Source organism: Poecilia reticulata, chromosome 22, assembly GCF_904066995.2.
Source record: "Poecilia reticulata chromosome 22, P_reticulata-male-v2, whole genome shotgun sequence".
Taxonomy (NCBI): Eukaryota; Metazoa; Chordata; class Actinopteri; order Cyprinodontiformes; family Poeciliidae; genus Poecilia; species Poecilia reticulata.
Window position 1 is genome coordinate 11444731 of NC_088851.1, and position 17170 is coordinate 11461900.

At 37.9% G+C, this 17170-nt stretch overlaps 1 protein-coding gene across 2 annotated transcripts; it reads right to left on the reverse strand.

The window, feature by feature from the left end:
* Nucleotides 1-17160, reverse strand: plb1 (phospholipase B1). 2 transcript variants are annotated; one of them, XM_008399772.3, is made up of 44 exons: nucleotides 17030-17160; nucleotides 15736-15852; nucleotides 15220-15275; nucleotides 15057-15120; nucleotides 14857-14920; nucleotides 14035-14069; nucleotides 13607-13673; nucleotides 13477-13525; nucleotides 13318-13386; nucleotides 13160-13225; nucleotides 12995-13050; nucleotides 12118-12184; nucleotides 11925-12032; nucleotides 11752-11805; nucleotides 11359-11421; nucleotides 11203-11292; nucleotides 11051-11111; nucleotides 10891-10949; nucleotides 10280-10353; nucleotides 10149-10192; nucleotides 8627-8735; nucleotides 8449-8500; nucleotides 8265-8345; nucleotides 7910-7975; nucleotides 7704-7804; nucleotides 7533-7614; nucleotides 6880-6984; nucleotides 6678-6773; nucleotides 6526-6597; nucleotides 6352-6429; nucleotides 6206-6266; nucleotides 6071-6129; nucleotides 5825-5892; nucleotides 5703-5746; nucleotides 5476-5575; nucleotides 5340-5391; nucleotides 5144-5224; nucleotides 4127-4192; nucleotides 3898-3992; nucleotides 2894-2975; nucleotides 2704-2808; nucleotides 2483-2578; nucleotides 2300-2374; nucleotides 1-1734 (listed from the first exon to the last, which is right to left on the reverse strand). In XM_008399772.3, exons 1-44 carry the CDS (start codon nucleotides 17046-17048, stop codon nucleotides 1462-1464), a joined length of 3381 nt encoding a protein of 1126 aa, XP_008397994.2. In that variant the 5' UTR covers nucleotides 17049-17160; the 3' UTR covers nucleotides 1-1461. The 2 variants fall into 2 exon arrangements, with proteins under 2 accessions (XP_008397994.2, XP_081459527.1); XM_081603401.1 differs by having other exon boundaries at nucleotides 2-1734; nucleotides 15736-15913.
* Nucleotides 17161-17170: the final 10 nt, after the last annotated feature.

Genomic DNA, 17170 nt, shown 5'->3' on the forward strand with positions numbered 1-17170 from the left:
AAATGTTCCCAATATAAACTCAGAGTTCAAATCATTACGGGATCATTTTAATCTAAAAGACTCAAATAATAACAACTATATAATAAAAAAAGTACAATTATCACTATTAAAACATAAATTACAACCGTTATTTGTACACCTTAAATCATTACGAAGTAAAATAACGTAAGACATCTTTAAATAATTATTTACAGCTGTCGTCTGACCAACATATAATCAATTCCAATCAGAATTCAATTTATCCTGATGGGTAAAAAAAAAGAAGAAATAAATTACATTTGTTTATGTTTTCCACCCACAAGAAATAGCTTTTTAAAAGTTGTTTTTAAAAATGACTACAAATCACGAGAAGCCACAGCAAACACATGGAGAAAGGGGCTATGTACCGATAAGGCTAAAATTAAACTTTTTGGTCTAGATACAAATGAAAAAACAAACAAGCCAAAAGTTGATAATCCACCTTACGCTGAACACACTGTCCCCACAGTGAAACATGGGAATCCTTTTCTTCAGCAGGAACAGAAAAGTTTCTAAAATGTGTCTGTACCCCTAAATATATTTTAATATGTATTCCTGAATATTAGACCTGCAATTCTAATCAAAGCAAAGTATTTCCTCTTCCTCTTAATATGTGATGAAAATAACAGAAGCTGTCAGCCTACTTTAATCATTTTAAGAGTGTCATAAAAAACATGGTTATATAGCCTTCAGTCTATTGCACTGCTGATATGATAAACACACAAGGCATGAGTAGTCCATCCCATTCATAATGTGATGGTACTCCCAGTGCTTTTAGAGGGGACAGAGTGTACAAATTGTCCAAATTCATAATCTCAAATTATTCATTCCGTCTTTGGTATGAGCAAAATATACAATTATTCTTTTGGAAGGAAAAAAAACCTGAAAAGAGTGGCACAAAACTGCACAATGTTACATTTATTTCTGATCAAGTTTTAAGGAGGATATTACGTCCAGGACTTCATGTTACATTGTCCAAAAACCTTGTGCAGATAGGAGGAAATTAGAAAGAAATGTGCAACCACTAAAGGTAGTCTACATGCTTGCACATGTTTGTGCAAGCAGACATGTGCACATATTCAGTGGTTTGTGGCAGTACCTGTTCGATGTTAGTTGTTATACTAACAACTAAGGCAAACATTTAAATTTGCCTTACCAGTGTGTGCAAAAGTAAAAAGTGCAAATGTTCCTCACAGACAATTGTTCTGACATGTTCAGCCAAACAAGTTTAAATACATTTCTCTGATTTAGTCATTTAAAGTACTGATCATTTTGATTTCTGTAAATAAAATAAAGCATTTACTTATTTTTTCTTGTCAAAACAGACAGACATTACTTTGTTTGAACATAAAACACTGATTAGTAGTTCCTGCAAGCACTGAGCTTTCAGAAAGCACTGTTTTGTCCCCGACTTTCTTCGTTTTTCTGCTTGGATGATTCCGTTTAAGAGTTAGAGTAAGCATTATGAGCAGAAGCATTCATCTCAACTGTAGCCGAGGTCTTCTTCTTGCTTCTCTTGTGTCTGTAGGAGAGGATGAGCCCGGTGACGGCGCAGCCAACCAGAAGCCCTACAATGGCCAGTACAGCAGCAAGCCATGCTGGGACAGTGCTTGGACATTCTGGGGTGAAAGGCAGTGCTGTGCTGCCCATTGTGGGTGCTGTGGTTGTGGTCAAACTGGGGAAGCTGTTCACGCTTGTGAAGATATACGGCTGCTCCTGAAAAATGCAAGAGCATTGAGGTTAGTGCTGTATAAGTCTGTTGTCATTTCAGGAGTTTTTAGGTCTTTAGAGTGATTCTTAATTTAAGTCCAGGTAATATTTTTTTGCTTCCTTCTTCTACAGATTTATGTCCTGCTTACAATTTCTTTACTGAAGTAATCTGACTTCATGTGTTTGGTTTCTGCTCTGAAATGAGCTTGCTGTTGAATTGACCACCGATAAAGTTCTTAAGGTCGACCAATGGAAATCAAATGTACTCGAATTGATACTTGAACATCATGGCAATGTGTGTGAATACATACGCATGTAGTGTGTGTCAATGTCCCGATTTTTTTTATTTTTTATTTACAAAAGTGTTTAAACAGTTATTTTGACGTTGTCATTGTGAGCTATTTAGTATAGGTTTTTAAGAGTAAACTATACACATATTGGTTCTGTAAGTTTGCAACAACAAAATATTGAAAAACTTTAGAAGTGTGAATATGTTGGAGTTGTGCTGTATGTACAGCAAAATGCATTGCAAAAATGGGTCAACAGTGGCAATCTGCAGCAGATGTCTTACCTCAGTGGGGCACTTGAGGATATTTCTGGCATTGGTGAAATTGTTGTAGGTCTGTTTTTTACCCACTGGCTCCAGCTAGAGATAAAACAGAAACAGGACTTTGCTCAGCTTAAGTGGTAATTTAGCAACACTATATCTAAAACCCTGCAGTTAGATTTGTACTTTTGGCCTTGCCAAACTCACCATGTTGTTCCACAGAGCAGCAGCCATGTCAGCATGTCCTCGCTCGCTGAAGTGGAAACAGTCCTGGGAGAAGTAGGTGGTGTCGGGCACGCCATCCTGCAGGAAAGCAAGCACAAGAGCACTGAGTGTTTTTTTTTTTTTTTTGCTCTAACAGGACGGGAGTGCTTCCATCTTAAACCTAAATCTCAGAACAGCAATTGAGTGTTGTGCAGACGGCTTACGGCATCTAGAGGAACGATGGAATTTCTGAAAAAAGGCTGGACAACCACAGCAAAGTCCTCTCTGCCGTTATAACGGTCTCCATACACCAGATTTTCAGTCGCAGTCTAACAAAAGTGGATAAATATGTTATTGCTGACCTCTTTTACTCATAACGTGTTCCAGAAATGACACTATTCTCTGTCTAGAAACCTGCAGTTCCCGGTTGATCCGTTTCATTTCAGCCAGCTCTGGGGAATCCTCTCCAGGTAACAGGAAACAGGGGCACACTTGCCTGTGGGTCAAATGGGGGGAAATCAACATATCATTTTGGAAAATGAATTGCTTTATTTGAAATGGATTTAAGGTCGGTCATAATAGTCGAGACCCATGCTAAAAATATTTTGAAAAATAAACGAATTGTCTCTTACAGTTACATATTCTAAAAGAAAAGATTCTGAGTGCATTTTGAGGAAAAATACCTCAGTACAAAATAATTGTTTCCTGCGAAATCATAATCACCGTACAGACTATTTGGATGTTTCAGAGTCCTGCATATTCTCTCGAGCTCAGTCTTTTTCAGCTCTCCGATCAGGTTAAGTTCAGGGAACTAAAATGACTTTTGTGTTTATTTGGCCATCATTCTGTTAAAAGACACAATGACGACCCATTTCATGTTTGCTGTTGCCTACATCAAATTTGTGTTTAACATATCTCCTGGTAATTTTAAAGAGTTTCCAGTGTTATTCAATATAAAAAGATTTCTGGCAGTTCAGAATTAAAACTTAAATTAGATGGGCTTCAAATTTTCTTTATTTTGCACTGTATTGTTGTGGTACTGTAAAAGAATATAAATTTAAGACTTTTTCCACACGTGTACCTTGGGTGCTTCTATATGTGCCTGGCTCTAAAATGGTTCTAAAATTAAAAATAGTTCATAAACATCTACAACAACATTGATGACATCAATAATTTTCAATAACTCAGTGCCAAATCTGCATTTCCAAAAGCTGTGCGAACTGGAAAATTTATAAAGAGACACCTTTTGGTCTCTTTTATTTACATTTTAAACTGAATCTGACTTAAGAGGATTTCACCTTAAAGTTATTTACATAACCAGTTCATCATTAGGAAGGTTTTGAGAAAAAAGTGCTTTCCTTCTTGGACTCAGTGGCCTTGATTTATGAAGACATGATCAGACTACTGTGTTTGCCTACTTTTGGACCAAGGTGCATCCAAGGCCATCCTTTTTGATTCTGCGAAGGTCTTCAATTTCCAGGATCTCTAAAATGTTGACGATAGTTCTCGGAACCTGAAACCAAACACCAAGAAAACCCAATTTAATCAGACTTGATCCTTTTACGGATTAGTGCTGATCTAAACAAAATGTAAAGAAAACAATTTCTGTTAGACTTAGGATTTCATGGTATATCATAGTCATCTTACCTCATTGTACAGGATATCCACGCTTGTCCTCAAGTAGTTGGTGTAGTTTGCTGGTGAAAGAGCAGCCTGTGGGTTTTTTAGGCAGAATGAATAAATAATTAATGGTGAACAAAGAGTTTTGTTAAGCCTTCTTAACAGCCGATGGCACCCTGGATGAGGTCATCCTATAGGCCATTAAAAAATGGTCTAACAAGATATAAGGTCACTAAGGGGAAATCAGACATGTCAGAATAATTTGCACATCCCCTCCATGTGGGGGCTGTGTGACTAGCAGCAACCTGTGGATGCCTTCTCTACATAACTCTCCATTGACTGCACATGCATGAAAGCAATAGAAAACCTGTTCAGGGTGAAACTCAGATAAATAATCTCTATCTTTACTGATGTCCCCTTTCTAATGCCACCCTGGGCAACTGCCCCTATGGCCCATATTGCAAACCGCCATTGTTGCTTAGCATCTCTACCTTAGCGATAGAAAAACTCGCTAAGCTCTCATGAACTGGCTTAGTCTAAATCTATTCAGCTAGAGGAGGAATGCAACCAGTAAGCACCCAGTTCTAGAGCTCATTTTAAATTGATGCAACTTTTCTCCTGACCTGCTTCAAAAGAGAGTCATTAAAAGAAAGACCGCTAGGTCTATAAAGCCTGAGGTGAGTCATAGAAACTAGATGAAGAAAGTCTTCTGAGTTGTTTATGCCTCGTAGGGAACAAGGCCCGTCTCTGTCCCCCTCTCTGCTTCTTTAATGCAGACAGAGGCTGGGATGGACGTGGGAGGCGGGAGGTCCGTGTTGGAGGGGTAAGGTAACAGAATGTGCTCATTGAAAAGAAACCATGCCTGCTCTCATCTCACTCTGACACAATAAGGCTATTAGAGGAGAGCCCTCTCACAAAGCGTCATTATGCTCTGGAGCGTAGATCCATTTGGGGAGTGATATCATGAGGCAGTGCCACACAACACCCAGTGAGGCTTAACCAGAGACTCTGTGCGTTTCAGAGGGAACTCTTTAGGCGACTCACCCGGTCATTGCAGTACTGACAAAGGTCGTTGCCTCCAATGAAGAGAGTCACGAGCTTCCAATCATTCTGAAAATCCACCGTCTAGCTCCATCCAATAAAAGATCCAGAGAGACAGACAGACAGAGCAAACATTAGAATCAAATGCGTTGCCTTGCAACAAAGCTGAATAGCAGTTTAAAATCACTTAAAAACTCACAGCATCATTTTTCATGGCATCAACCAGTCGCCTGACCTGACCTGGAACCCCTCTGCACATAATTGGATATATTGTCAGGCTGCTGTTTTTATGAGTTCATAAAATGCCCACAACATTTGACAGTGTTTGAGTTTACCCTGCTTTAGCTCCAGATACAGCCATGTTGAAACCAGTCTGCTCTTTCCCAGTTCCCTTTGAAGCCCCTTTGATACCAGGATTGAACTTCTTCAGGACATCTGATGTAAAAAGCCAACAAAAAAATTATTCATTTCAGAGATTTTCCGTTTATTTTGGGCTAAGACTGACCTCTAGTGGTGCTACTGTGCAATTACACAACGTAGAAAAAAAAATCTCGACTCTTACTTGGCAATGTTGTGACAGTCTCAAGAGTGTCATCACCTCCAATACTAGGTAGAGAGAGAAACAAAGTGAGCCAAGTGCACACAGTTTTACATGATTTTTTTTCCAGAAAGCTTTTGTCTCACCTCCATGACACTCCTCTGTACTCTGTAGGAAGCTCCACCAGGTTTGTCGCTCTTGCACCAAATGCAGCCTGAAGACAAAGCATCAGAATACCAATTTTAGCATTTGTATAACCACCCAACAATAGATTTCACAAGACCAAGTGACATCTTTGCACAAATGATCTAAAACAATTGTGGTCGTTGAGCCAGACTGTCCTTTTTTCTATATTTCTAACACCAAATTAGGCCTCTGTAACCAGTACTTACCGTTAGAGAGTCTCCAAGAGCCCCTACCACCTTAATATCTGCTGGACGCACTCTGTGGGCTAACAAAACCCAGATATTGGTACATTTCTATGTGTCAAACACAGCATTTCACGTGATTGTCATCGGGATGTTTACCGGAAGTGGGCACAGAGTTTGACGGAGTTGTATAAGCGCAGGAGAAATCGCTGCCCCAGTTCTAGAAAAATTACAAATACATATATTTTATCATGATGGTCACACAATAAATATTTGCTATGTTAATTTGGGGAAGCATAACGTACAGTAATGGGAGGTGATGTTGGTGGAGGGCCTGGGAAGGTGTAGTCACTATTGGCTGCTGTTCGAATGAATGGGTTGCTCTAGACGAATGACCAAAATGAAAATGAATACATGCAAATGTTTGGAGCAATATATAGAATACAATTTCAGAATTTTTACTTTTTTTTTTTTTTTACCTCTGTTGGACACTTGAGATCAATTTCAGCTTGGAAGTCCTGGGTGTAAGTCTTGCTGCCAACTGCCTCCAACTAAGAGATTGTGAGAGTCGTTAACTTGTTTTAGATTAAAAAAAGGAAAGAAAAGAACACAAATATGAGACAAATACTACCATGTTGTTCCAAAGGGAACGGGCCATGAGGGTGTGAGCTTTCTGGCTGAGATGAAAACAGTCAGGAGAGAAATAAGAGCGATCCGGCCGACCGTCCTGTCATAGAAGGTAAAAAGAATTTTAAAATGAATAAAAAAGAAAAAGAATGTGAAGAAACAACTTTTTTTTTCTTTTTTTTTTTGTAAAATCTGCTCGCTCTCACCTCTAGCCTGGGAAGGACAACCTCTCTGAAGAAGGGCTGCAGCACCACCGTGAAGTTGTTTCGTGTGTCATACCTTCCAGAGTCAACCAGCTCTCTCATGCCATGCTGCAGATAATAAAGAGACAACATGTTGAGAATTACAGCCAGGGGGAGAAGGTAAGCACAGCAAATATCACAAGATGGTTTAGCTTCTAAGACAGCATTTGTTTAAATACAATCCAAATTAAGAGCAGAAACAGCCTTTATCGTCATACATCATACGCCATACATCATACATAATACTTAGCTACTAAGAGTAAATCTAAAAAAATGCTGAGAACTAAACACAATTCTCCTTGGCATTGTGGGACATTATGCACTACATGTAAGCAAGTACAAAATTACAGTTTCTCAACTGGGAATATATTGATGAACAAAACCCATTTGCAATAGTTTATTAGTGCAGATATGGTTCCTTGCAAGCCTGAAATAATGCAAATCTAACGAGAATTAGAAATCTAAACACAACATGTAAGCTGATAGTTTTACAATTTTATTTTTGACAATATTATTGTCCGTTTCAACTTTTAAAAGTGAAATTAAACAGGACTTTAAAGGGTGACTTTTTCTACTGATTTCCTCGATTAAGACGTAAAATGTGAGGAGATCTGTACCTGATACGCTCTGTTGAAGTCACTGAGCTTCTGCAGTTCATATGATCCATCAGTGGCCGTCATCACGCAGGGGCAAAGGATACTGAAACATACACACAAGGGCAGTTAAAAGCAACATGTCACAGGTTTTTAAGTCCTACTTTTTTCCTTGGTGAGACAAAAAACACTAACTTGACCATCCAGGTGGGACAACCCAAAGATTTGTCCTTGTGCAATTCGCGCAGGGGTACGATGTTGAACATCTCTACCATGTTAACAATTGCACGAGGTACCTGAATGATTGAAAGAAATAAAAAATTAGCCTGGTAAGTAATTGTAATACAGACTTTGGCACTTTTCAGACACATTGTGTACAGTGCAAGACAATGAGAACATACTTCCTCGTGGAGTATGTCCAGCGCTTCACGGATTCGATTGACAACATTTCTGGCTGAAAAGACAACCTGTAGGACAAAAAAAAACTCTTTAAATTAATTTGAAGGGAAACATTCAGTTCAAACATTTGCTTGGGGTTTTCACATTTCAAGGGTATTGTACTGATTGTACTTTTCAGTACAATACTGAAATATTGTACATTGCCTTACAATGTAAAATAATGTAAGTGAAGACATATTGAATGTAATGTAAATCATTCATTACACAACTTTAAATTGAAATTTGGTGGTTTAAAAATAATCAGGTCACTCTAAAGTATGGCTTAAGTCTTAAAATGTGTGAGGAGAAAGCACTTACACTGTCTGTGCAGTGGGCACATATGTCATTGCCACCAATAAACATGGTGATCACCTTCCAGTCATTGGAGAAATCAATGCGCTGAAGAAGATCACAGATAAACACTGTGATGTAATACGCGAACAAAACAGCACAATGACAGTGAAACGTTGTATATGGTTGCAAATAACAATTCCTTCCATACCGGGTTATTTTTCATTTTGGCCACTAGAGTGCGTACTTGCTGCACCATGTTACTGTAACAAGAGACAAAGTTCAATAAGATAATCAGATGATAGTATAATATTACAACACATGTATTTATAATGGGGAAAAAATATAAAGAGCCTGGTGGTATTTCAAATGTCTGGTGGTTAACTGACACACTCTGTGCTCCGGGTACAGCCTGATTGAGAAAAGCTCCTGGACTGTCCTGGCTTCCGATGCCCGTTGAGAATCCAGTCACATTGGGGTTAAACTCCCTCAGGATGTCTACAAAAAAATCATTCAAACAGATTAAAAAAATGTTATGCTGAGGCTTATGGATACAGATAAATGATTAAGCTCTGTTTGGTCGTTTCCATGACTTGGGGACTCCTTTTGTACAAACCAGAATATTATCAAGTGAATTAATAAACATCTGTAGCATCACTGGAAAAAATGTGGTAATTAACTTTTTAGTTTAACAAAAATGCAAGGATTTGAAAAATGATTTAAACCATACACAGCTACATCGACATTCATTGAGAATCCATGTTTAATCCTGGGACAATACTGAATATTTTAGAGTTTTGCTTTAGTATTAAATACATTTACCAAGAAATTAATATAGAAATGAGGAAATTAAAATAAATACATAATTTGTTTTAATATTGTGGGAATATTTGACTGCAATAAAAGTACTCTAAAAATATATATTGTGTACACATTTATCATTGTTCCCAATAAATGTGTAACTGTATTAAATTCAGATTATACAATAACATGTTTTTTAACACTTAAATTGCAGCTTTTGTTTTAAGAATTAAAAATAGAAATAAAAACAAATATCATGGGTTGACAATTTCATCTTATATAAATTATTGAAGCAATCAATTATTTCAATGCAATACAGATAAAAAATGCATCACATTGCTTTAAATTTTAGGCTCACATGTAACTGCAATAACAACCAAACAATTGAACAGTAACACTGACGTTTGAACTACACTTGTGTGTTTGTATGTGTGATTTTGATTTATATAACATATTATTAAATATTAATTTATGAACTACAATCCAGCTTGTTATCAGCGCAAAGCTTAAAGGCAAAGATCTGTGATGTTATCAGGTTACATTACCGCACGTGTATTTGATGTGTGTGCTGAGGTCGTCCATGAAGGCACCATAAATGTCAGAGGGTATGAGCAGCAACAGAAGCTGCCATTATGAGTGTTTTTTTTTTTTACAATATTACCTTGATTGAACCGTTTATGTTACACTGGAATATTTCAAGTCAGCAGTCAAATTTTAAATTCAGACAAAGAAAACCTGAGTACAAAAATCTTAACATGGTGATTTAATTTAATGGATCGGGGGCAGAAAAATGTCAAACAATCTGGACTTGGGGGAAAGTATTGCCTTCTTGATAAATATTGTATTAATTGTGATTACCAAATTGTTGTAGGCTCAGTTTTACCAATGACATAAACAGTACATCCTACGAACCTGTAGCTAAGAAGAAGTGGTAGTTTGTCTTGGAAGTGCATCCAAGGACTAAGAGATTGTGAGAGTCGTTAACTTGTTTTAGTGACTCCAAGACAAGACAAACTACCACTTAGAGCAACCTTTTATTTGCTAAAACCTTGTTATACTAAATATATGTTTGTTAATTATTTTTAAATAAAACATAGGAAACAAACATACTCGGTAAAGTTGTGACGTTGGATATGTCTTCATCCCCACCGATGCTGAAAATTGCAGAAACAGACCTTAGTTTACTTAAATCTTAGCTCATAGGAAGAAGGATCATTAATATCACAAAGTACAGAGCTTACCTCCATGACAGTCCTCGATATTGATAAGTGACCAACAAGAGGTTGTCTTCTTTTGCACCGACGCCATTGGCTGCCTGGAATAATATCAGATGTGTAGCATCACAGAAACGACCAATGAAAACAAAGAAGATACAGTTGGATCTGCTTTGGTTGCCTTTCCAATAAGTTTCAATCATGTTTCAGTATTACGGTGTAATACTGAAACATGAATGAGAGACAATAGTGTCTCTCATTCAGACCTTTACCTTGACTTAAAAATCAACTTAAAAGTCGCTAATAAGGCAGAAAAACATTAGTGTAACATGACAATTCGATAAAATTTTTAAATACCATAATAATGATATTGATCCTTAATGAAATAATATTGATTTGCTCAATGCTCTCTTTCTTTGCCATCATCACATTGCCCGATCTCGCTTTCTGATCTGGTTCACTAAATGTTAGATTAGTTGCTGGCATAAAATCCAGGTGGCCAGAGGCATTACACCCTAACAAACACTACACCCAAGCAGTTATGATTGGGATATTGCATGCACTGATTTTGTGATAACGATTGTGGTTGGATACAGCTAACTTAGCTGCTGACATGAAAAAAGATGAAAAACACTTACAGTCAGAGAGTCGCCCACAGCTGCCACCACCTTGATATCCGCAGGTCTGACGTTGTGAACTGCACAGGAAAATAACAGCTCAGTTTAAACAGTTTAAAATTAAGTGCTTTCCAGATATTAAGTTTTGAAAATAAAACCAAAAAAAAAGAATATCCTTTACCTGATGTAGGTGTGGTGGGAGATGGATTTCGATCTGTGCAAAGCACTTCAGTGCCCATGACCTGATGAAAACAGAGAGAATCCCTCGTTATTCTAAAGCAGAATCGTCGTTTATCTACAATCTGGTTTGGATCTTATCAAAGAAGCTTTTACAGGATCAATCGGTGCAGAGGCTTTGCCAGCAACATTCTCGTGCTCTCTTCCATCGGGGGTGTTTATGTATGTTCGAAGAAAAGGCCTTTCCTGGAAAATGTTAAATGTGTTAAACTGGTTTAGTCTTAGAAAGTGGGATTCAGTGGTTTACCTTACCTCTGTAGGGCAGGGAATGACAAGAGGATCACTCATTTCAGTCTGGTGTGTTGAGGGCTGGAGCTGATAGAAGAAATTTATCACTAGTTAAAATTTAGGAGTCATTATTTTTTGTGACTGTATGTTGGGATCACACGTATGATCTGTTTACCCGAACACACAGGTTTAACGAAGAATGGGAAACACAACCCGAGGTTAAAATCTCACAATATTAATCTTAACATCTGTTATCTAATCAGTCAGGCCAAGTCTAATCATTATTCAAACTTACTTTGGGTTTCAGTGACTGTGTCCTGTTATCTACACAGCACGTTGCTTTGTTGCATACCAGACATGATTGCACAAACTGTTCTTTAAACTGAGCTTGTTCCTCTTGCATTTATGAGAACTCACCAAATCAGTCCATAGCTGAAGAGCCAATTCGTTTATATGGGAGTCAGTGATTTCCTTCAGAGAAAGACACATCACATATAAATTACGCATTAGCTAATAGTACAGGAAACATATGGTTCACAGCTCACAGGTAATTACGACACCACAGTTAGTGTTGATTTCTATTCACTTACAGAATCCGAGTGGGATTCGAGGATAACTGGAGAAGACTGCAGTGCAACGGTGAAGTCTTCACCTCGGCTGTACTGGGCTGGATTTTTCAGCAGATCACTTACAGAGTCCTGAAAGCAGATCAAGCACACAAGTATGAAGATAGCTCTGAAAAATGAATGCACGTTACAAGTCATGCGCCAGTCAGTGCTGTACCTGCAGTGCTTTCAGTAGGAACACTTTCTGTTGACCTGGGTTTATGCCTTCTTTTGAACAAGCACACCTGCCACAAAGCAAAAACAGGAAACTCTGACAATCCTTCACAGTTTATAGGCATTTTGTGTTGTATAAACTTAAATGTGTTTTTATAGGATTTGAGTAGCAGATGAACACAAAGCTGAGCATAATTATAAGACGAAAGAAAAATGATGCCTTTTTAAAAAATGTTTTCCACATAGAAAGGTGGAAAGGGTAGTGTGCGTCTGTGAGCAGTGCTCCCGAGTCAACACATAGAACCACCTTTCACAGCAATTATGTTTGCCAGTCTTATGAGGTATACATCTATGATTCTTAAATATTTTGAAATAATTAAGGCCCAGTAGCTATGTGGGAAGTAACAGGTGTACATTTAGCTCCCTCCATCTCCCATGACCTCCCCACAGCCTTGCTGCTGATGAAGAGGAACTCCACGACATCCTCTAATCTGGAGCAATCTTCCAGAAAACTGCAAAACGATGAAACATTGACTTCCTTTAAAACCTAGGCTAAAAACCCACCTGTGTAGAGCTGACTTTGATTTTTAAAACATGAACCTGGACTTTTTTTTTTTCTAGTCTGGATTACAACATTTGTTATTTCACAGTATTTTGCCAGTGTATTGTGATGTTTCTTTGTTTGTTTTCTAAAGCACTTTGAATTACCTCGGTTTATCGCATAAATTTACAATAAAACACATTGTATTTCTTGCTACTTTTAATAATTAATAATTTTTATTACCTTCTAACACTTTTGCTCTGCATAATACCAACATACTGCACCCATATGTATCGACAAGGAGCAATACTTTTAACTTTGATTTTCGTCAAACACTCACCTGTCTTCTTGACGATGTTCACTCCAAACCACTACGTGAACCATAGTGTGACGCACCTGGAAGCACATTTCCAGCACAACAGCATACAGTTATTGTCTCAGATTTGTTTTTTCCCCACTGTTCTATTGGTTGATGACAAAGTTTTACGGAACATCAAAATCACACCTGCATCTGCAGCATCTTCAGAGCTGCGTCCACTTCCTGAACTGTGGCTTGAATGTTTTCAGCGGCCTACAATGCAAAGAAACACACACCTCTTTTATACACGCTATATCCAAAGGGCAAAATAGATTTTTTTGTAGATTTGACACAAGAAGCCTCACATCTGTTGAACAGGCGCATGTTAAATCTACAGGGATGAACAACAGCACAATGTTCCAGTCTGTCTCCTCCTAGGACATAAAGCCAGTTGGGTTTGATTCAATACAAAGAAATTAAACGCTTAGAACTCATGACAGCTTGCATGAATGGACTGAATATACCTGTTTGGAAAGGTGAGAGGAAAGCTCTTCTGTCTCTTGTATTAAACTCCTGAAACACATTACCTCCACATATGAGGAATAGTACGATTTTTACATTCAAGCACTTGGATGGTTGATATCTGCGTGTTACCCATGGTGGAAGGAGATCTGACCCTCGTGCTGAGTGACCACTTTGGGATTAAACATGGAAAACAGCTCTGTACAAACACAGAGAATACATTGAATAAAATGCTTGGTATGACAAAGCAGCTTCAGCACTTTGTAAGATTTCCGCAAACAGAGAAGTTTTATTCTTCTAGTCATGCTGTGTTCATAATGATGCGGCTTGAAGGTCAGTGTTCTGTATTTATGGCTGACTATCATATCCATACAGATAAGCTCAATTCACGGCATGGCTATTGAGGCAATAGCTTTTTCTTTAAAGTGCATCCTAATCAGAACATTGATGAGATATGATCTGCACCTGATGTGAACTTTCCGCCAACCTTGAATGAAATAATTTCCAATACATAATCCAAAGAGTGCCTAGTGGCAAAGCGCTGTTTTGATTGATCTTACCTCTCAGCCTCCTGACAACAGTGGAGGCCTCATTCCTGATAATTAAAAAACAATAAAATGCATGGCATAAGAAGCTGCAAACATAGTCAAAATTTCATCAAAATGCCTAATTCTTAATGAGACTATGAGTCTATGTTCTCTAATTGTTTTTATGTCAAACAGAAAAGTGACAATCATTCACAGTGTTGATTAATAAAGTCAAAATTGTATATGTGATATTTGTTAATTGATCATTTTATTTTAATACATAGACTAAAGCAAAAATAAAGCATAAAAGTTACAAATATTTTTCAAGGAACATTAATATGCAGATCCGTGTACCTTCTTGTTGTTTTGCTCTTTATAGAGAAACACAAACATAAGCTGAAATTAGTCGCTTGCTAGCCCGCAATCTATGGCTTGCTGTTTACAAATGGAGGTTTTAAAACCTCTTCACTCTAATAGAAGTATTGTGTGGACATCCACTGTGCAGTTTGCACACCGTGAGAGTGTGTGTAAACTATTTACAGTAGATTTTTTTTTGCAACTACAAATGTCTCCAAACTACCAAGTTTGTTTTTCTTGTAAGTTAAAAGCCAGTGTGCATCCTACTTTCAGTCTACTGACCAGAAATGCACATCTGCATTTCCTTTACCTTCATTTTAAAGCAAAGAAGTAACTTTTTGCTGCAACATTTAAGCCAGTCTCTAATTTGTTTTGTTTAAGAGGTACATCAACCATAACTATTTGGCATTTCTTGATGACAGTAACAGGCCCATACAGTATATCTTTGAGGACTAAAGTAAGTGTCTGTCTGTGTGTTGCTGCAGACTGTGCATGTACCTGTGGGATAGAGGCTTCCCCAGTGTGTGAAGGGCTGCGATGTGAGCTGGCGTGAGAGTATGAACTGATGACAAGGGAAAACAAAAATCAGAGATGTCACAACTTCATCGTGAGGCCTGAAGAGTCATGAATTCCTGAAGAAACAGCTCTCTCATACAAGCAACTGTGCAACTTCCTCGGCGAAGATTGCACTGCTTTACCTGATGGGGAAGAGGACAGAGGGCCAGGCAGTGCTGTGCAAAGTACTGACATGAAACGCTCTGTCTGCAGCAGAAAAACACAATTGAGTAGTTGAGCAATACATCAAATATAGGACATAGAAAATGATACATGCATCTTATAGAGAAAGATAAATTGCAATACCTCCTTTAATTCATGTTTTTCAGGTCCATTTTCTTGCAAACCGACACCACCACTAACTGCATGTGACAAAGGGCAACTATTATTACTTTATTGTGGGAAAACAGCCCGTTGAAATTTTAATACATGTTATCACAAAACATAGATGAAGATAAATCCTCATGTAGTTTTGTCATGACTCTCTTTTACAAGCGGAACTTCCTTTGTGTGCTAATGCTGGTAGAAGTCCTCAGATATTTATGTCTAAATAAGAGAGATGCTGTAAATTTACACCAAGCCACCAGCGCTGCATGTCATGTAGCATTGGTAAAACATTACAGGGGAAAAAAACTTGTAAACTTTTAATGATTATAAAAGTCAAGCTCAAACAGTATCTAGGTGCTGAAGTACACCTGGAGCTCTTAAAGAGCAGGTTGGCTATTTAGTTACCAGATCTCTGATCTCACACGTTTTGGCAAACGCAAGAATCTTTGCGCAAATTGAATGCTCCACTTCATCAGGAAAACTGTTTTTCTCTACCTGTGAATGTGTTGCAGAATCCAAGGACTGCCAGAATCAGGAGGGCAGCTGCGGCCATGATGCAGAGAGAGATGGCGTGCACACGGAGAACTGTTTGAGTCTCTTTTTCCCCCTCTCCTGCTCAGATTCAGATGAAGAATGACTGTGAGCTTTCATTCACTGTAAATGTACACCCCACCTGCAGAGGGTGTGGAGATGGCGAAGGTTCCCAAGAGGGCGAGGTTTCGAACAACAAGGAAAAGATGGGGAAATAAAACGTGACAATTTGAAAGCTAGAATAAATGCAATATTGCCGTTTTGCTTATCGCAGTGACGTCCTGCACAAACTTTATGTGTTAGAATAAAGTTAGGTTGAAGACATTATGGTTGAAATAAAACATTGATCTTAAACAACTGAACAATATATAGAGCTTTGTTAAATTGATTTCATTCTTTTAATTTTCCACATTATAAGCACAAACTTCATTTGGATTTTATTTGACGGATCTAAACAGAATAAAACGTGAACTAAAAGGAGAAGGACTAAGTGTGTTTGTATGCAGTCTCCTGTTTTCTGATACCTCTAAATAAAATCCAGTGCAGTCATATGCCTTCAGAAGTCAACTTTAATTCCTGCTGATGCTGCATCTCTTCCGCCTTGGATTTATAATCATATAAAATCAAATGGGGCTTATTTTTGGAAAAGTTTCGAGATGCGATTAGATTACTGTAAACTTTATGAGGTTTGCCCTTAGATGGACTTTTGATAATTGCTCTACTATCTCTAGAGTCTCATTGAAGAGAAAGCATGCCTGCTGTATTATGATGTGTTGCATCAAGACCTAACATGATGTTAGTCTCCCTCTCGCTATCACTCCTAAATTGCTTAAACAGATGTGCAAAAGACAAGGACTATTAACATACACAACTCAAATGGAAAACCTTTCAATGTGATTTTTGATTATGAAATGTGCTCGATAGGGTTCTGTAACAATCAAATTGTAAGTTGAGTTGCATTCATTGTAAGTTAGTTTAATAATTTCAGGACGACATAGCAGAACTAAGCAATCAACTTGGGAAAAAAATACATTTTTATTTACCTGCTATCTTTTTGATAGAAAATATAAAGTTACTCATGTAACTTTTACGCGCCAAAGAATAATGTATTCTGTCATGTAGTTAATTTAAGTGTTGGTGTTAAACACTAGACAAATAATATTAGTGCTTCATTGGTAAATTAGCTGAAATAAGGGCTTCTTTGAAGCCTCTATGATCTTGCTTTGACCTCTGAGATACATTTTTGTAATTAACTCACTCAGAGGCGTCTTCGTCATGCTTCTGCATCTTAATTTCCCTGTGGTTGGATTTCTTGCGACGCCTGGCGGCGGAGAGAAGTAACAACATGTTGGTGCGGTAGCAGCAGCGGTCGCTCGGTCTTAACCGGATGTTGATACTG

Coding starts and splice junctions, on each gene's coding strand:
- plb1 (XM_008399772.3), bottom strand. Junction 10,193..10,279: donor TATCGAGGACTGTCATGGAG/GTAAGCTCTGTA, acceptor TGCAATTTTCAG/CATCGGTGGGGATGAAGACA. Junction 2,579..2,703: donor CCATCGTTCCTCTAGATGCC/GTAAGCCGTCTG, acceptor GCTTTCCTGCAG/GATGGCGTGCCCGACACCAC.